General features: G+C 29.3%; 2 protein-coding genes across 2 annotated transcripts in view; one reads left to right on the top strand and one right to left on the bottom strand.

Moving 5' to 3' along the window:
• LOC142332866 (myotubularin-related protein 9) overlaps positions 1-12234 on the bottom strand; it is a 35654-nt gene extending 23420 nt beyond the window's left edge. The window contains exons 1-3 of the mRNA XM_075379542.1: positions 12154-12234; positions 11313-11546; positions 5948-6113 (exon numbers count right to left, since the gene is read on the bottom strand). Of these exons, the coding sequence (XP_075235657.1) occupies positions 5948-6113; positions 11313-11459 (313 nt within the window). The 5' untranslated portion in view covers positions 11460-11546; positions 12154-12234. The remainder of the gene's footprint in view (positions 1-5947; positions 6114-11312; positions 11547-12153) is intronic.
• Positions 12235-12629: 395 nt separating this feature from the next.
• The window catches only part of LOC142332708 (X-linked interleukin-1 receptor accessory protein-like 2), a 145234-nt gene continuing 136258 nt past the window's right edge, over positions 12630-21605 (top strand). Inside the window, exon 1 of the mRNA XM_075379284.1 lies at positions 12630-13058. Within this exon, the coding sequence (XP_075235399.1) occupies positions 12841-13058 (218 nt within the window). The 5' untranslated portion in view covers positions 12630-12840. The remainder of the gene's footprint in view (positions 13059-21605) is intronic.

Here is a 21605-nt window from a genome sequence, read left to right as displayed (position 1 = left end):
AAGTATCAAAGCAACTCATCAAATGGAAATATTACTGAAAAGAACAAAGCAGATTATTCATCAAATTCTTAATAGATAATATAGTTATAAAAGGCGTAATGATCTTTCATACTATTCTCAAAACATTAAGACATTGAGTCTCTCATTAAATTTTATGATTAACTCAAACACTGAGACAAAGAGAATTTCACAAATCTTGTACAAAAGGAGAAATTGGGTTCTGAGCAAGACAGTAAACTACCTTGATGGATTGATCATCATCTTTTCCACCACCCATCACTTTTTTATCCATGTTCCATTTTTCCCTTTGGTTCCACAGGTACAGATCTAGAATATTACAACTTGAAGAGCTCAATCTTAGGAACTCCGTCTGGTAGCTACACAATAAAATTTAATGACTTAAGTGTCTATGCAATAAAGCTTTCTAATCTTTGTAAAAAAAAAGACAAATTCTTTGGATAGATAATCGGAAAACAGAATTATCAAAATTATATTCATTTTGAACAATAAACAAAACATAACCAAGAAATTTTTAAGAAACCATATTTCATCGATATTTATTGGCTTCATAGCAGAGGCTTCAAACAAGAGGATGAACATTTTTTTAAGAATATTGCTTTTCAAAGACAATTTCATTTTACAAGATGTCACTAATACCATTTATTCAAAAATGTTTTTCACTACAATAAAAACAAAATGTTTCAAACAAACCATGAATTGTAACAGAACAGTCGTACTATTTGATACCATTATATTCTCAATAGCCAGGTACATCTTTTGATCTAATCACTGGATCACTTTAGGGATGTTTTCAAGGATGCCACTAAGTCTCTGGTGATTAAAAAATTTCACAATTGGTAGAGACATTTTGTTTGATATCTCACAGCTATAGTTTATAACATGTGATTCAAGCTTTTTGAACACACCATTCATATGACAAAAAAATTCTAAACTATTAATGAAATCAATTGTAGAAATACCTCACTGATAAAAAATATTAAAATAAAAAAAGTAATTACAATCACATAGACACTTCCACTTTTAGTGACAGAGATTATGGAGAATCCCTATATGATTTATCAACATTACAAAAAAAAAAATACACTACAATGTTAATTTTTAAATAGATTTTACTTATGTAATTAATATTAATACAAATAGTATGTACTCCTGACTTACAACTGTTTGCCAGGACAATTAACTTACAATATACCCTTAATTAAATGAAAATACATGATTGACCATGACTCAAAGAAAAAGAATATTTATTATATTCTGTTTACATGTATTTTCAAGAATACTACAATATATTGTTTTTATAAACTCCAGTAACCAAAAATTAACTTCTGAACGAATTAGCAGCATAATGCTGCTTTAACTACATAACTTTACAGTATTTTAATCAAAATACCACTTTACAGAGAACAATTTTCTTTTTCTACTTCTTGTACTAGCCAACATAGGGCTACAATAAATATCTTATTATTTTTTCTCTTTTAACTTCCTTTCTTTCCAATATTTGTTCATTCTTTCTCCATATTTTCGGTTTCTCTCATCATTCCATCTGCAGGTATAATTCTTTTTTGGTTTTTCCCAGAAACCCTTGTTTTTTTAAAATATTTCTAAATTTATTTCTATTTAAGATTATTTTTTCTGTGATATTTAGTTCCTTCATATCCTTTAAAGCTTCATGAAACCAGGTGTTTTTAATTTTTTCTTATTACAAACAAAATTAAAAATTCTTTTAGTTAATCGTTTTTCTTTTATTTGAAAAGATGTCGAAAAAATACCAATCTTCTTTTCTTCATAACATCTGAATATCTGTCATTAAATTTATAAAGCTATCCATTTTTTCTAATCCTTCCTTTATTTTCTTCAATTTTAACTAGTCGTAATATTTTTTTAATATTCTCTTTCTTCTCTAGCTGTTCAATTTCACCTATCTTATTAATACATAAACACTCCAAGGCATACACACATTCAGATGCAATAACTACAATATAAGCCTATTTTTTTTTCTGAAAATTGATTTTTTTATTATTTATGTTTTCTTAAGCGATATGCTAGCTCTAACTTTATTAGATTCTTTATCTAAAGCACTGAGTTTAATTATTTCACCTAGATACTTAAATTCACACATTTTTCCATATTCCATTTTTAAAGTCTTTGGAGTATTTTTAATATTTTCAAATTCAGTTTTTGAAAAGAAATTTGTTAAGTTTTTTTTCTGCTGACATTTTTAAAAAGTTAATTAAGATTGATTTCAGTGTTATTTTCTCCCCTTCCTACCACTGTTACTTTGACATTCATAACTGACGGTTTTGGAGTCTCAAAACTTAATGTCAACTACAAATGTCAGAGTGAAGTACCAAGAAGGGCACCTTCTTGGTACTTCAGGGTACTAGGAGTGGGGTACCAATAAAATCTTACTAAAAACTAAACAATACTGTCCTTGAGAGACATGTAGTATGTTCATGACAGAAAATATAACGATTGAACATCTCTCTTGACAGGCAATGTTTTAGATAATACGAAAAGAAGACAGCTTCTGAACAGAAAAAGTGTAGGTTTAAGTATTTTGTAGATGATAGCAAACAGAAATTTAAACACAATGTTCTACTGTCATAGAGCCCAGATCCATCTGGGTATGTCAAAACATACAAATTTTGGGCTCTTAAAAACATTACATAAAATACTTTTTACCCTAAAAAATTTGGTGTATAGTATGTGATATCTCATCAGTTTATACTTGGACCTATATTCTTTGAACACACTATGAATAGTGAAGTATACAATACGTCTCAATTTGTGGGTTTGCTGGAACTTCAAGAATGGTACTGCTGGTAGAAGCAAGACATCACCTGTCTTGAGAAACAACTGACATTCTGAAAGACTTCTTCATTGATGTCTAATCACTCAAAGATGGCTTCCAAGATCCCTATAACTGATATCTGCTGTCCACTTTTTGTGGGATTACATTAAGGTGGAACCTTTCAGAAGCAATCCTCTCACTATTAAAGAATTTAAAGCCAATGTAATCAAGACAAACTTAAATGTCTCCAGTAAAACACTTAAAAAGCTTTTTTTCCACATACTTAAAGAATCTGAGAACATAAAACAGCAGCAGATAGCCCCTTTGAATCGATTAGTTTAAGTACCATTTATTATGGGTTTTTTTCATGTATAATGAATAATTATTGTATTAACAAATGAATAATCCCCACTAAATATGGGTAACAGGACTCTTTTTTAATCACCTGCATTATAAAGAAAAAAAAAAAAAGGGCGAAATAATTTGAAATAAAGATACATATTAATGCTATCAAAAAAATAAGAATGCAGTCAGCTTGTACACCTCTTAACCAGGCACATTTTCTCTCATAGAACTGTCAATACTTCAGTTTTTAAACAGCAAAGCTGTTTTAAAACAGCTTCGCTGAAAAAGCATTCTGTTTCAGCAGTGTTTTCTGAAATGTATAACACAACATTGAAATACTATATGTTTGTAAATGTTTCAACTTTTAAAGGTTATTAACATGTTAGCTAAATTAAGTGAGAAATGAGAGTAGTCTACTTGTTTTTTTAATAAAATACAATTTGCTAGAAACATATGCCATTATTGAAATACATGAACAAAAATAAAAAACTACCTGTTTCAATATTGCGAAAGATTATGGTTTACTTACTCAAGTTTGCAAAAAAAAAGGTTCACTTTAATATCTTCATACTGTTTCAGGACATTACAATAACACTACAGTAAGAGTATACTATATGATAAAACCTAGTACTCCCACACAAATTAATAATTTCAAACCAGAAAATGATAATTTAGAAAGAAAATTATATTTTCAATAATGCAATGCTCAAAGGTAATATAAAAATATCAAACATACTAATACACTTATTGCAAGAAGTGAAATACAGTTTGAAAATAAATAAAACAAAATAAACATAATGAAATGCAACAAAAAGGAGGTTAATGAGGAAATATTAAAATAAGGGAAACAAATGCATTTAAATAATGCAGAATTTTGTTATTTAAGCAGTAATTGCAGTGTACAAACAAAATGTAGATATTAAAAGCAAAACAAGCTTTGACAGCTTTCTTGCACAAAAATAATTCTACTCTTTTACCAAATACAGACTGAGAAGGCGGAAAAAAATTCATAAAAATATTTGTAAAGACTTTAACACAGTTTGGCTGCAGAACATGAAATTAATAAACTGTAAGTGAAAAAAATTATTTTTATAAATCATTATACTGCTTCTAGGAAGGAAAATAAGAAACATAAAAAAATAGAAAATATGGAAAAAAGTTGTGAAATGTGGTGTAACAGAAAAATATTAAAAAATTGGGAAGATGATAAAGTAAAACATAAAGATGTTTCAAAACAAACTGGCGAATAGAAAAAGTAGTTTTTGAAAAATGAAGAAATAGCTCAGCGCTCATATATTTAAATATTCAGAATAATGAATGTAGTTCTATGAGAGCCACTCAATAATTAGAAAAATGGGAACGGCAGAAAAACTATATAATAGAATCAACTGAAACTATTTAACATTCAAGTTAGATGCCTTGACATAAATATCAGCTGTTCAAAAAAAATTTCCATTATTAAAACCGCTTTTGTTAGTTTCAGAATGTCAGCTCCATTTCAAGCATACACTAGTAGAACAACATGCTGAAGTTGTAAAACCAACCAAAATTCACACGTGGATGTTACAACAGTATTGTAAAAAGCATATTGACTGTGCCAACTTTATAGGTGGGTTAAATAAAATAAATTGGGTAGAACAAGTATCACTAATTTTAATCATAGCAGAAGATTGATAGAAGTCTGACTGACAGGTTGCAAAATCACATTAATTATTCCTCGATGATAGAAGCATAAAAATTTGGGAAATTGCTGAAATTAGTAGTGCAAGCATCAGCACTGTCCATTCCATTATCCATGATACGCTGAATTACCAAAAAAAAAAAAAAACATGTTCACAATGGATTTAGAGACAGCTGGCTAAAAATCACAATGTACACATTTGTACATTACTTAAATGATTGTTTTTAACGGAAGATTGCATATAACTTGTGATGAAAGTTAGATTCATCATTTTGAGCCAGAATCCAAATGTCAGATTATGAAATGGAAACATCCAAATTTGCTGACCAGGAAAAAATTTGAAACCTATGCATCCGGCGCTAAAGTGATGCCAACACAGTTCTGGGACTACAAAAGCCCAGTTTATTGTCATTTAAAAGAAAAACATATAATCAACAGAGAGTATTATTGTGACATGCAAAAAAATAAAATGAAACCCACAATAAGGAGGCAATATTTTGGTTCTCTTTCAAAAGGTGTAACCGTTTTATATGATAATATCCACCGGCCCCAATACTGCTCAAAAGACACAGGAAGTTAAACAAATGTTGGGTTAACAAGTATTGTTTCCACATCCACTTTATAGTCCTGATACTGCACCATCAAATGTTTCTTTGTTTGGTCCTCTTACACAGTTTTTACAAGACACCAAGTGCAAGAAAAAGAAGCAGGTATGCGATACAAGAATGGCACAATACAAACAAGGTGAACAATGTTTTTCTACTAAAATAAAAAATTTCACAGAAATAAGGAGCAAGTGCATAAATGTAGTCAGACAATCCCAACATGGATTATATTGAAAATTAGCATTAGTTTCATCGTCATTGAAAATAATCTTTCTATTACTGAGTGACCCTTGTAGAATAGAAAGATGAAGGGTAAAAAAAGTAAACCAAAACAAAGATTAGATCATATTACATAATATATAATTGAGAGGATAGGATGTAGAAAGTATTTAGAGAATGGAATGGAAGAAGTGCAACGAATCAGTAAAATAAGTGAAAAAAATTAAAAATATTTTTAAACAAACTCAAATACACTTAATTATTTTTAAAATATAATTAACGTACCAATTGAAGATAATTGTTCAATAGAATTAGCAATATTAATAAATTCTTCTTGCTGTGAAATATCAAGCTGTATAATACGAAAATCTTTGCATTTAATAATTAATGTACCTCCCCCATGAACATTATTTGGCTTTCGCTCAATATAGTCAATATTCTGATGAAGTAACTGTTAAAAAAAAATCATAACATCAAATAAATAAATAATTTTATTTTTATTACATCAAACATTCTTTTCATATATCAGACATTATATCATTACATGACGTTAAAGACCATGATATGAATAAAATGAAAAGTAAAAATATGGCTTCTTCCATGTACATTTTTTCGCTTCAACCAATACAACCCTGCCACTGCTTCCACACATTCGACAACAACCGAACAACCGTAACTGATAAAACTGTTACTTTTAAAAACTATTATGTATTTATTATTTCAGTGATGAATTGTAAAACAATTCATTGAAATTTACTTTCATAAAATAATAATAAAAAATGAACTTAACTAAACAATAATTTATACTTGTTTGTATATAAATAAGGTAATTTAGGAGAAAACGGAAATAATTGGGGAACTGATACTGAAGTTTGAAATAACGAAAAAAGTTCATACAAACATATGTCTAGAAACTGCTTTGTTACAAAGTTATGGCTAGTGAAAAATTTTGTCCGCATTTCAGTTCCCCAGTGAAATGAGGTCGTACTAAAATTTCTAAGACAATATATAAGGGGTAAACTTGATGGTTCCTTCTGTTTTTTGATCTAAAAGAATGAATAAAATAGGTCCCAGAACTGTATCTCCTATATTTTCCATGATATCCAACGTAAAACAAGAAATTTCGGTGACAAAAAACACGTATTTTTAGATATGAATTACAGTAACTTTGTTAAAATACTAATAAATGCATAAATTGTATTATGAAACTTTTAGAGAATTTAATTCTGAGAAAACTGATGTAATAAGTCTATGAAAAAAAAATCAATTTTAATTATTAAAAATTAAAATTTAATGGAAAAATGTTATGAATTTGTAAAATTAAAAACAGTTGTAATTAATAGTCCTTTCATGCTAGAGCAATGTATCACGAGAGAAACTATCTAGAATTTTTAAATGAATTTCTCGCAATGCTTGAAAACTTCTAGTTGGCAAAACGAATTGAAATGAACTATAAACTTGATGAAGCACCATACATTTCACGAATGAAATAAGACAATTCTTAGATGAAAAATTTACTGGTAATTGGATTGGTTATTATTTATGTAAATAGGCCAGCTAAAATAGGCTATTTATGTAAATAGGCCAGCTAAAATAGGCTATTTATGTAAATAGGCCAGCTAGATCACCGGACCTTACTCCATGAGACTGCTTTTTATGGAGATGAATAAAGTGCAACGTATAATTGAGGTACCTATAGGTGCTAGAGGTTTTTGTTCTGCCTTCAGTCACACAAAATAAATCTACACTGGTAATAAAATAGGTCCTAATTACTCGGCTTTCTCCTTTCTTTTTCCTGTTTAGCCTCTGGTAACTACCGTTTTTAGATAATTCTTCAGAGGATGAATGAGGATGATATGTATGAGTGTAAATGAAGTGTAGTCTTGTACATTCTCAGTTCAACCATTCCTGAGATGTGTGGTTAATTGAAACCCAACCACCAAAGGACACCGGCATCCACGATCTAGTATTCAAATCCGTGTAAAAATAACTGGCTTTACTAGGACTTGAACGCTGTAACTCTCGACTTCCAAATCAGCAGATTTGGGAAGACGCGTTAACTACTAGACCAACCCGGTGGGTCATCCTAATTACTTGGCTAGAAAATCTGAACTATACATCCAATACGGTTAAAAAAATTGATATACATTATAGACAGTGCTGCCATCATATGAGAAAAAGATGAACCCAGTACAAAAGACAGTGTGCATAATTAAAAAATTCTGCACAGCATATATATATATTAAACTGATGAAATTGTCTTATCTTTCTTTCAGACATTATTGTAGGTCTATAAATTTATTTTGGACTTATATATGTAAGTGTGACATGATATAGTAGATTCATAATAAATTTATGGACCTACAACAATGTATAAAAGAAGGATAAGACAATTTCATGAATTTAATGTAGGTCATACAAATGTTAATAATGAAGAGAGAAATGGAATACCTAATGTTAAAAAAAATGATATTATTGAACAAGTGATGCAACAAAATTTAAGAAAACACTTTACAATTAGTATTCTTGCATTGAAACTTCCAAACACTTTACAGAGTACAATATTTTTAATGCAAAACTTGGCTATTGTAAACTGTGCGCAAGATGGGTCCTGAAAATATTGATTGACATGGGCAAAAAAATCAAAGGATGCAATCTACACTTGAATTTTTGGATTGCTCGAAGATATGATGAATTTTTTTCTGATATCATAAATGGCAATGAAACATGAATTTCAAACATCACTGTTGAGTCTTAACAACAAACGATTCATGCAGTCATTTAAATTCACCAAAATTCAAGGAAACCCAGTCAGATAAGAAGGTAATGACGACTGTTTTCTGGGAACAAAAAGGGGTCCTACTGGTGGATTTTATGGAGCCAGAAACAATTAAAGCAAAGGTGTACTGTAAAATATTTTTAAAACTAAGGCATGCAATTCAGAATCAGTACTGTGGAATGCTGTCGTTAAAAATCGTTATTTACACATAATGCTGCCTTCACTGTCAAGACGATTCATCATTAAGAATGTTAACTTTCTGATCAAGCCCCTTATAGCCTGGACCTCACACCTAATGACACCAGAATGTGGCTTGATTCTCAATGGTTGAAGAACAGTGTCAAATTCAAAACAGCAATATTGAACTGGGTGAAATCTCAGGCAGCAAATATTTTTAACAAGTTGTTAAAAAGTTTCTTCCTAGATATCAGAAATGCTTAAGAAAACAATAGTGATGAGTAGAAAAATAAAATATATGTGAATAAATATATAAGGGGTTATATATTCTTCATTCTCATTCTCTGGGTTTTTATGACTTACCAGCTATTACTTTTGAAACATGCATTGTACAGAGTGGAGCAGAGTTAATGGATAATTTTTAAGCCACTAGTACTCAGCACAAACTGGGAGTATTGACCTTTGGCGGACAGCTCAGACTATGCAGTTTCAGTTGCTATATATCATTGGAGTGTAGAACATTTTGTTTGCTGTCAAGCAGTTTTTTTAGGAACAACGATTCTGTGGTCATGGTTCAATGTCTTTACCCATGAAAATTTAATGTCAAACGTCAAGGTGCAGTTCAAGATTAAACTCTGATGGGTTGAGGCATTAAGAAGTACTGGATCTGTGATGAAGAAAAAACCACCGGCCTTCCCCATTCAGTTTGAACTCCAGAAAATATAGACAGAGTGAGAAGGACAGTTCTTGATAGTCCAAAATGATCCGCCAGATAACAGGCTGTGGCACTAGGTATGTCACGTCATTCACTTCATTGCATCTTGCACAGGAACCTCAAACTTCACCCGTACAAAATAATGATTGTCCAGCAGCTAACTGAAAGGGATTTTGTGGCATAATGAACACCATTCTCACAGAAGATGCAAACACCCTAATAATGATGAGTGACGAAGCCCATTTCCATCTGGATGGTTATGTTAATGTACAGAACTGTCGGTACTGGGCGTCGAAGAACCCACATGAACTACATCAAAAACCTATCCACCGCTCAAAACTGTGGTGTGGTGTCTTCAAGATAGGGAGTTATGAACCTTAGATTTTTGAAGAGGGGGGACACCACAGCTACAGTCACATCAGCATGCGACATCAACATGTTAAAACAACTTCCTGCATCCAGAACTGGAAAGGCATAGGGTGACATAAGAGAAATGTGGTTCCAACAGGATGGTGCTACAGCTCACACAGCGACAGCATCAATTTAAGTGGTTCAACAAAAACATTCCATTCAGTTATTGGCAGTTCATCACACAAAAATGTTTACGAGTGATGGAGCCAGTGTTATGCTCAGGAAGAAAAACAGGGTAAGCAATTCTCAAAAGAGAAATATTATGTTTAACTGAACAACACTGTGTAGCAAATAGGGAAGATTTAAGATTAGATGATGCATGAAAAAATATTTATTATGCATATAGAAAATTTGATTAGAACTGTGTACACAATGTTTTACCAATCTAGGATAAAAAAATTTTTTTGAAGAATTAGCTCAAGAATTAGAGCATGATGTTACATTATTTAAACCGTTAAATGAAGTTAGATGGCTATCTAGTATTTCGCAGTTGCTGGTTTAACAAAAAATTATGATATATTAATTGAGTACTGTAAAAGTCAGATAGCAGAATGCAATGCCCCCATTTGTAAATTTTGTGAAAAAATTCTGACTAATTCACAACACTGGGTAGCAATATTTTCTCTGAAATATGTATTTGATGAGCTTACATCTTTACATTAATATCTACAAAAAAGTTATTTAACAATTATTGATGCTCATCGGTATGTAAAAATTACAATTAACAAACTAAAAACTCAATATTTGGGACACAAAATCTTTTGGAGTGACACTGTAAGAGGAATATTATCAGAACATCAAAGTGATATTGATACAGCAAGTACAATTCGATTTATTGAAAGTGTATGTTCACTTAGACAGTAGATTTCCAAATGAAGAATTAAAAGTTTGGCATGTATTTGATAATGAAATTATTATAAATTCAGGAAACAATTTTGCTTTCAGAAAGCAAAATATAATATAACTTTTCGAAAAAATATTCAGAATTGAAATTTACAATTTTAGAGAAAACTAAACTAGGATTGTTCAATACTTTTAATGATATATTAGCCTTTATCAAAACTAACCCTAAATTATGTAACCTTTCCTTACCATATAACAATATGGGAACTTTTCAAGCATCCAACGCAGACTGTAAATGCGGATTTTCTGTAATAAATTCCATAAAAATAAAATACCCAAACAGACTTGAAAATGAACACCTGGGTGACCTTATAAGAACTAAATTATGTTTAACCATTTGTCAAGAAGTAAATACAAAGAATGAATTTTATGAAAGACGGAAGAGAAAAAGTTTAGATAAATGTTAACCTAAAATCAAACAATTACCTAATTGTTTTTGTTTAGATATGTATACAAATACGAATTTACTGTATAATTGATACATATGTATATAATAACAATAAACAATTTTGCACAAATTCATTTTTGAATAATTTTTTTGGCCACAATTAATTTTTGTGCGTGCAGGTCTGAAAAAAATTAAAGGGAACATTAATTATAATACAGTGAACATTACAATAAATATTTTAAAACATACAATAAGCGCTACTGTGAATCTTCATTACCCAGAGTTCTTCAATTCCTTCTTTACGTGATGATAAGATTAAATGATGACCAGTAATACAAAGTGTCCCATCAACTGGAGAATGAAATGGCCCATGCATTATAACATTATCCAGTTTAGGTGTTAATATCATCTCAGCAAACTCCATTTTTTTTAATATTTATATAATCTTTATTTTATTGATCTAATTTATTTTAAGAAAACCATTAACGCAAGTTTTAAATATTTCTGAAATCTGAAACGAGAAAAAATAATTATTATATTAAAAAAAAAAACAATTGGTTAAAGCTTTTCATGCAATTTATACTGTTAGCTCAAACAAGAGAGTTATTCATAAATAAATATTATTTTACGAACACAAAATTCGTTATACAAAACTCGAAACCAAAAGAACTGATTAAATGTCTTACATAGTTAAAAATCATTCGTAACTCAACATCTGCTTATTCTGACTGGACGCAAAAACCAGGGGAAAATAACTGAATTCTAATTAATAAAAAATACAAAAAATCAAGATATTCACACAACATTAAACAGATTCAAGAAATTGAAAAAGTAAAGAGGAATAACTTAATGAAAAAGACTGGAAACAGCTTAAAAGGTTTACATTACTGTTACTTATGTCAACTGATAATAAATATAATCATTATAATTAAATTCAACAATCTGTCAGTAAATAACTTCAAAGGCAATTTACAAACTGATATTACGTTAATTATCTAATTAAAATATAACGAACCAGACTAAAATAATGTATATTGATTAAATATTATTATCAATAAAAAAATAATCAAACTTTTTTCAAACTAAAAACATTAAAACCAAATAATCAATATTCTAACCTCATTCGCACGAGTTTCATCAATACACAGTAGAATTAAACCAAATCCTGACATATAAGCCTAAACAGATGTACTTCTCTTATTTACCGCAAGATGTTATCGTGGTAATGTTTCATTTTACCAACATTCAGCAATTTTTTAAAGTTTGATAATATATTATGTAATTCTTTTGGAAAGGTAGATAATTTCATATATTTATGAATGTAGATTTTCAATTGTAAAATTAAACAATTTTTTTATATATAAAATATTTTACAAGTTTTGTACATAATAGTTACGTATTCATGTTAAATTTAAATAGTTTGTTATTATTATACAAGAGCATTACAAGAATATTTAAAATACAATGTTTCATTATTTTACATGTTAACTTTCATATTATCACCAGTATAGTATTTTTTACAATATTACAATAAGTTGGTAGCATTTACGCGGGTCCAACTGCGAGAGCAAAAAACTATTAACTGTAGAAACGTCAGCTCGCTTTCTTGCAGAGTTGAGTGTATTGTGAAGAGAGAGGTTTAGTTTCTGTAACGTGCTCGCGAGAACAGTTTAAAATTGTTGTGTAAACAGTTAATGATTCGTTCAAAAAAAAGATTAATTTATTTTTAAATAATAAATGGCAAAGAATGTAGATATAATTATTGTTTATTAATACCTTTAAAATAAAAGTACAATAAATACAATATGGATATGCTTAGTATTAAATCTTTTTTTCTTGTTTGTTGTACCGCAGTAAGTTTTGCAGCGGCAAAGATTGATTACTGTTCGGAAAACATTTTTAATTCATCTTTAAATAGTAATTATTTACAATTTACTAAAGAGCTTAGTTCATCAGAATATTCCGTTACTACTTCATTTAAAAGTTTGCATTGTTGCGCTAAAGGGTATCGAAGTATACAATGGTAAGTTTTACATTGATTTATTTTAAAGTTAAAAAACAAGTATAATTAGTTATGTTAATTAATTTCATTTTTATCCAAATTTTCTATTAAAATTTTTTCTGATAATTTAAAAAAAAATGTATTTCTGGAATAACAACAACATGGTTGAATATCATTTTACAAGCCCTTTAAGGGGTTGTAAAATCAACACACCCCAAAATCAACAACTGTAAATTGATTTATTGATAATTTATATCTTAGTAAATCATTAATTTAAAAAATAGGATAAACAGTTATAAATCAAAAGTAGTATGTAAATAAAAAAAATACATGACCTCAAAAATCTATTTATTTGCCCACAGGTCCTAGTAGACAACCGCATGTACAATAAAATAACAATTTTAATAAAAATAAAATAAAATATGTATATATTTTTTTAATAAAATGACCTAGACATACAAAAAATTATTTATCTTTTTACCCGATGATGCGGTTCTGAAGCCGCGAAACGCGTTTATAATAAATGGTTATATTTTTAAAATAATTCTATTTCGCTTTGTAATTTTAAAAATATTTCATGAATTCTAGTTTATTCTGAGTTTGAATAACTTAATATTAAGAAAATGTTACTTTTAAAAAAAGACTTGAAAAGTTTTAATTTGTTAAACGAATTTTTTTTTAATAGTTTTAGTTGAGTGTAATTGAATAGTTAAAATAGTAAAATAGAAAAAAAAAACAGATTATTAGTGACGGCCTGTTTATTTTCGACTGATATTTGATGACATATCTGCGGGAAATTCGGAGCAGAATAAAACAAAAATCAGCCCCATCCGTTCAGTAGATTGTCTGGACAGTTGGAAATAGGTTTTGAGTACGAATTTTACCTGTTGTAGGAAAGGAAAAAAAACAAGGGGGTGTTGGGGGGCAAGACGTGTTGTAAATGGAATAGGTTTTTAGTCTGTTTTTAAAAATATGTAACATTACTTTGTAATAATAACGCTGCGGAGCAGCTATGGGTCACTAGTTGTTAATATTATTTAAAAATTAATCTTATAGGGTGTCCCATTTGAAATGCCCTATTTTTTATTTAACTATATCTCCCAAAATATTACACTTATCGACATGAAAAAAAGTTAAGTTAAAGCCTGTTTTATCAAGTTAATAATAAAGAATTACATCACTTCATGTTCCCCACCATTCACACCAAGAATATCCAGCCGATAGGCGATTTCTTGCCATGTTAGTTGAAACATTTCTGGTATGTTGGTTGAAATGGCATTCCGAACGTTGTCACGCAACGCCTGAATGTTTTTTGGTTGTTTTGTCGTATATACCCTGTCTTTGAAATAACCCTAGAAGAAGTCCAAAGGAGTTATGTCTGTCGATCTGGGTGGCCGGGGAATTGCACCACCTCTTCCAATCCATCTACCAGGTATCTTGACATGTTTGAGCAGTTTGTGTTACCGCAAATTGAGCATAAGCATCCTAATAGCCTCTTCCAAAAAGATGGGACTCTCCAGTCCCATCTCCTTGAAGTAAGAGAAAGGCTGCATGAGACGTTTCTTGATAGGGTAGAAATTTCCTGGTTGTTAAACAAAAATAAGGCATTTCAAATGGAACACTATGATATTGTTTTTGTAAATGAAAACTATTAAAATTTTATTTTTTTTAAAAATTGATTTGAAAATATTTTAAATGGTTCGGTAACTTATTAAAAATGTCAAACGAAGCATAATTTTAGACCCGTTCTCGTTTGCCGAAGTATATGTTTGAGTCAAAAGAAAATAATTCTTATCTATGTATTTGCAAAAAATAAGTCATATTTTAAAAAAATAATCAATAAAAATGTATTTCTACCAAATCAGATAATTAATTTTTATTATGTAATAAAATGATACTAATAAATTTTTTTAAATTAATGCGGACACCATATGACTTTCTTGTACGCCTATTAAATTACAATACAATTTTTTTTTTAAAATGAAAAGTATATAAAATTTTATTATTTCATTAATAACTTCTGATATTTTTTCATTTTTTTTTTTATATTGAATTATTATTTATCGTAAACATTTTTTTTACAATCAGAGGTTAATAATTATTAATAAATCAATATATTCAGATTTAAAAAAAAAGGAGATGAAGTCTGATTCGAATCGATGCGCCTTCCCCTTGTAAGATCCAAGTATTTCATTAATTAAAATTTTATTTGGCTGCAACTCTGGAACCAATAAAAATAAGTACCACGTATGATATATCATTGAAAAGTTCTCATTGAGGGCTTATTACTGCAGTTAAGAAAAAGTTCAAAATCCAATTATTTTAGACGAACGTAGGTTATTAAGTGTGGTTGTTACATCTAATTTTTAATGTTAATATGTTGGTATGATACTAAAAAATAACAATTTTTTTTAATGAGTTTAAATAGTTATTCTTAAAAAAACCATTGCGGGAGAGAAACAAAAAATACCCCCAATTTAAGTGAAGAGTATTTTTTGTTATTCCTTATACCTCAAAACAAAGAAAATTTATTTTCATCCTCCATACTCGCACAAGGTGACTGAAAGTAATACTGTACTTTTCTTCCAAAAGTTGATAAATGTGATTTCATTTTGTTCAAGACGAAATTAATTTAATGATGTCAAATGAGAATTTATTGATTTAACCAATTTTTTTACACATAACTTCAAATAGAATTAAAGAATATTTTTCAAAATGATTTTCCTGTAAATAATAACCTTAGAAAGTTCTTAAGTTAAGGGATAAATGAGGATTTACTAGAGGAGACTCAAGTTTGGGATCCGATGACGTATCAGCGGGCCATTCCGAGTAAAATAAAAAAAAAATCAGGCCGATCCGTCCACTAGAACGTCTAGACGGACTGGAAATACATATTGCGTGCTCAAAATTTTATTTCCAGACTGGACGGAATCGGATGATTTTTTTTTTATTCTCGGAATGGTCCGTAGATATTTCATCAAATATGGAAAGCTCTTCAAAGTGATTTCCTTGGAATACCTTGAAAATTTCCTCAATTAAGGAATAAATGAAAATCTTTTTGAGGATTTCTTACAGGAGACTCAATTTTGGAGGTCCGGTGATGCTTGATGATATATATGTGTGTGTGTTTGGTCATTCTGAGCAGAATAAAAAAAAAATCAGCCTGATGCGGTCCAGTAGAACGCTCACACATACTTAAATAGGTTTTCAACCCAATTTTTTTAATATGTAAGATTATGATCTTGACATCTTTTAGATTTTTATTATAGAAGTAATTTTTTTTTTTTTTTGTAACTTGATATATTTTATGATACTATTATGATATAAAATTTTATAATGGTTTCCTTTATTTCATCCAGGCAAAATATTTTAAAGTAATAAACCTTTCTATATATATATATATACATACATATATATATATGGATTTAATTAATGGTACTCAGTAGTTTCGATCTCCGTAACGGAGTGGTAGCGAGTCGGCTTTTTAATTCGGGAGTCCCGGGTTCGAATTCCAGTCAGGTATGGAATTTTTATATGCTAAAAAAAAACCTTTCCATAATCCCCTGTAAAAAGCAAGCTTTTTTCAAACATAAGTGCGGTGAATTGTTGAATTATTTCATCAAGCAAAAAATAAATAAATATAAAAATATTTCTGGAATATTTTAATAATAACTAATTGTACTGTTTTGGAAACGATAGATATCGATAAATAGGTATAGAAGCACATATGTGTATACCTTTTTAATATAATATTAAAAGATAAAAATGATGTCATTATGATTTAGCAGTATGACTCAACCATTAACAATGCTAACTGGACGTGTTTCCACATGTCTAGTAACTTTTAAACTAGCCTTATTTTATATACTTATTGCATTACTCAATTGCAAGCATTTCCTAATCATATTAAACCTGTTTGTTATTTATTTTACTAGTTGTATATGTATTAAAATTTGTTATTACATAATCAGGAGTGTTATTTTTATCTATTTATTTTATATATACTTACCTGAATGATTACGTATATCGCGTAAACAATTCATGAAGTAGTACCAGATATTTTTATTTTATTATTTTTTAACTGTATGTCCAAATAGTTAAATTTAATTTTTTTTTCTTCACTCATTTGACTGGTTTGATGCAGCTCTCCAAGATTCCCTATCTAGTGCTAGTCGTTTCATTTCGGTATACCCCCTACATTCCTAACAATTTGTTTTATATATCCCAAACGTGGCCCGCCTACACAATTTTTTCCTTGTACCTGTCCCTCCAGTATTAAAGCGACTATTCCAGAATGCCTTAATATTTGGCCTATAAGTCTGTCTCTTCTTTTAACTATATTTTTCGGAATGCTTCTTCTTCATGAGTTTACTGCAATACATCTTTATCCACTCACCTGATTTTTAACATTCTCTTATAGCACCGCATTTCAAAAGCTTCTAATCTTCTCAAGTACTCCGATCGTCCAAGTTTCACTTCCGTATAAATCTACGCTCAAACATATATTTTCAAAAATCTTTTCCTGACGTTAAACTAATTTTTGATGTTACCAAATTATATTTTTACTGAAGGCTCGTTTCGCTTGTGTTATTCGGCATTTCATATCGCTCCAGCTTCGTCCATCTTTAGTAATTCTACTTCCCCAATAACAAACTTCTTCTACCTCCACAATCTTTTCTCTTCCCAATTTTACATTCAGTGGTACATCATTATTTCTAATACATTTCATTACTTTCGTTTTGCTCTTGTTTATTTTCATGCGGTAGTTCTTGGGTAGGACTTCATCCATGCCGTTCATTGTTCCTTCTAAATCTTTTTTACTCTCGGCTTGAATTACTATATCATCAGCAAATCGTAGCATCTTTATCTTTTTACATTGTAATGTTACTCCGGATCTAAATTTTTTTTTTAACATCAGTAACTGCTAATTCTATGTAAATATTAAAATGTAACGGGAATAGGGAACATCCTTGTCGGATTCCCTTTCTTATTACAGCTTCTTTCTATGTACTTCAATTATTATTGTTGCTGTAATGTTCAATGTTTTATTCCAGTCTACGTTATCGAATGCCTTTTCTAGGTCTATAAAGGCCAAGTATGTTGGTTTTTTTAAAATCTTCCTTCTACTATTAATCTGAGCCCTAAAATTGTTTCCCTTGACCCTATAGTTTTTCTGAAAACAAATTGGTCTTCTAACACTTCTTTCATTCTCCTCTCAATTCTTCTGTACAGAATTCTAGTTAAGATTTTTGATGCGTTGGTAGTTAAGCTAATCGTTCTGTATTTTTCACATTTATCTGCTCCTGCTTTCTTTGGTATCATGACTGTAACACTCTTTTTGAAGTCTGACGGAACTTCCCCTTTTTCGTAAATATTACACACCAGTTTTTATAATCTATCAATCAATTCCTCACCTGCACTGCGCAGTAATTATACAGGTATTTCGTCTATTCCAGAAGCCTTTCTGCCATTCAAATCTTTTTTGAGTTTAAGGGATCTGCGATCCCTTAAATTCAGATCTCAGTATTGTTTCTCTTCTTTCATCCTCTTCTTCCTCTATAACACCATTTTCTAATTCATTTCCACCGTATAACTCTTCAATATATTCCACCCATCTATCGACTTTGCCTTTCGTTTTATAAATCGGTGTACCATCTTTGTTTAACAATTTTTTTTAAATATTAAATAAATAAATTTTTAAAAGATAAATATAAATTTTTGCAATCGGAATCGGTTCAAAAAGTAAAATAAAGATATATACTTTTTAAAATAAATAATACATAATTTAGATTACGTTAAGAATAAATAGGTTTGCTACTTTATGGATAAAATAAAAAGGAATTCCTCAGAATTTGCTTTGATGGATGTAAGGGAAAGTATGATAAAATGTTGATAAGAGCAGCTTGTATAATTATCATATATATTTTTTTTAATATAAACATTACATGAAGATAACAAATATAAACTAGTTATCAATGAAAAGTCTAGTATTAATTTCCGTACGAACATTCTTATTACTAGTTCTGTTCTCTCAATTATTAATTGATTTCTATCAAAGTTATTATCTCTAAATGCTAGTTAACTCAGATTATTACATGTTTGTATAATATATTTTAGTATTATTATTTGATTTAATGGAATCGCTATTTATTGGTATTCACGGTGATCGTAAAATTGCGCAACCCAAATGATAACAAATTGTTCTTTAGAAAGCTTTTTTATTAATTTACAAAATAATATTAACATTTACAAAAGTATTACTCACAAGTTGATAACAAGTGCTGAAAATGTCCACCATGATTTTCAATGCATGTATCAACGCGTTTTCTTACATTGTATGCGACCTTTTTCAGTGTAGCAGCAGTAATATTTGATATACATCCCTCAATATTTTGTTTAAGTTCATTAAGTGTACGCGGGTTGTATAAGTACACATTATCTTTCAAAAAGCCCCACAAATAAAAATCGGGAGGACTCAGGTCCGGTAAACGAGGAGGACATAGACCATGAGAAATTATCCGGTCATCGAAGAAATTGCATACTACTATTCGTCGTGTGTGCAGTTGCTCCCTCTTGTTGTAGCCAGCGATTACGTTCATCAAAGCTATAAACTGCATGATTATTTCCTGATACCGTTCAGTTGTGATGGTCTCCGAAAAAAATGATAAGACTCGAAGAGATACACCACGCCTCAATTTTTTGCGAATGTAACGGCTGTTCGTGGAACACATGTCGGTTCTCTAAAGATTATATTCTGTAATTTTGACTGTTAACATATCCGCTAAGATGAAACCGAGCTTCATCGCCGAAAAAAAAAACGTTGTCTAGAACAGATATGTCATTTCGAATGAAACGTCTAAACCACGGACAATATTGTATTCGTTTCTCCTTATCTGGTTCTTGGAACTGATGACATACGTTAATCCGGACGGATGTAATTTTAGTAGTACACAAAACTATTCACATTCTGGATAAATAAATTGTGATTGTTGTTCAGCTGTTAATATTGCCAACTTATGAAATTTAAAAAAAAAAATTATTTTAGCATAAATATATTTTTTATTTTCAATATTCGTTGATAAAATTATTATAAACTGGTGTTTTATGTTAACTTCTCTTCTCTTGATTTGATTTTCGTTTTATTTCTAGATATTCTCGGATGTTAAAAGTGTTATTCTTTTTAATTTAAAAATTAATGAATTTTTTCAGACGCGTTTCGGATATTTTGATGTTAATAAAATTAATTTTTTGTAACGTTCTTGTTGCGTAATCGAGTTTATTTTTTACATGATTTTATTCAGAATTAAATTCTCTAGAAGTTATGTTTAAAAATGTTACTTATTTATTACTATAACAAAGTAATAATTAATTGTACGTAAAACATAATAAAGGGGATTCACGTTTTAGTCCATTTTTATCAAAACCAACTGTAGATACAGTTTTGAAACCTATTTTATTCGATTTTTCAGGTCAAAAACCATAAGAAACCATCAAGGTTATCTCTTAATTTGGGCTTCTAGAATTTCAGTATGGTTTTCTTTCTTTGCACACGAATCATGGCGAAAGGTTTCGCCAGCCGTAACTCGCTGACGAAACGTTTCCGGATCCATGTTTATGTTAACTATTTCATTATTTTCACTGGTAGAACTCATCATGAAATTCTTTCAGTTTCTTTGTGAAACGCCCATAATATATATATATAATTTTTTTTAGAATAAATGATCTTATTTTAGCAATGATTGCTCATTTATAAATATAAATTGAAGGATTAGTAAATATTTTTTATTTTTATATATTTATAAAAAAAAAAATAGTTTATTCTAATTTAAAATATGGGTTGGCCTACAAAAACAAAAAACTCCAATCATATGAAAAAACGTATTTTTAGAAAAAAAGTGTTAATTAGTAAAAAAAAAAAATAGAATTTGAGAAAAAAATTGTAATTTTTTTACCTTAAGTTTCATTACTAAAATTGTTTTTGTTGGAAAAATAAAATTAAGCAAAGTATATGGTATTATTTTAAAACTATCGAAAGGTTGATGACTGAAGATTTCCTTACCCGAAGATATATTTTTTTCTTTTTAATGTTAATTAAACAGTACGTAATAAAGTAAATTTGCTTTAAAATACGCAGATATACAGTGTCCTGGGAGGTGCTGGCTCTAGATCATTTTAAATAATTTCCTATCTCGCTTCATTTTCTCTCTTTTTGTCATTTTGTGTTTTCCAATAAAAATATCTGTTGTGGGCACCACATCACTTCTGTGTACGAATATTGAATTATATATACACATTTTTTTAAAAGTACATAACATTTTATTTCATTAATAACTTCTGATATTATTTCCTAATTTTCTCTTTTTTTATTATTATTATTGAATTATTGTTTATCGTAAACTTTTTTTTGCAATCGGAGGTTAACAATTATTAATAAATCAATAATTTTAATAAAAACAGAAAAAAAGGAGATGAAGTTTGATTTGAACCGATGTGCCCGTATAAGATCCAAATATTTCATTAATTAAAATTTCATTTGGTTTTAACTTTGGAACCAATGAAAATAAGTAC

The sequence above is a fragment of the Lycorma delicatula genome, chromosome 12 (genome assembly GCF_047948215.1).
Source record: "Lycorma delicatula isolate Av1 chromosome 12, ASM4794821v1, whole genome shotgun sequence".
In the NCBI taxonomy this organism is placed as follows: domain Eukaryota; kingdom Metazoa; phylum Arthropoda; class Insecta; order Hemiptera; family Fulgoridae; genus Lycorma; species Lycorma delicatula.
The sequence above is the reverse complement of the archived record's forward strand: the minus strand, read 5'-3'. Positions and strand labels throughout refer to the sequence as shown.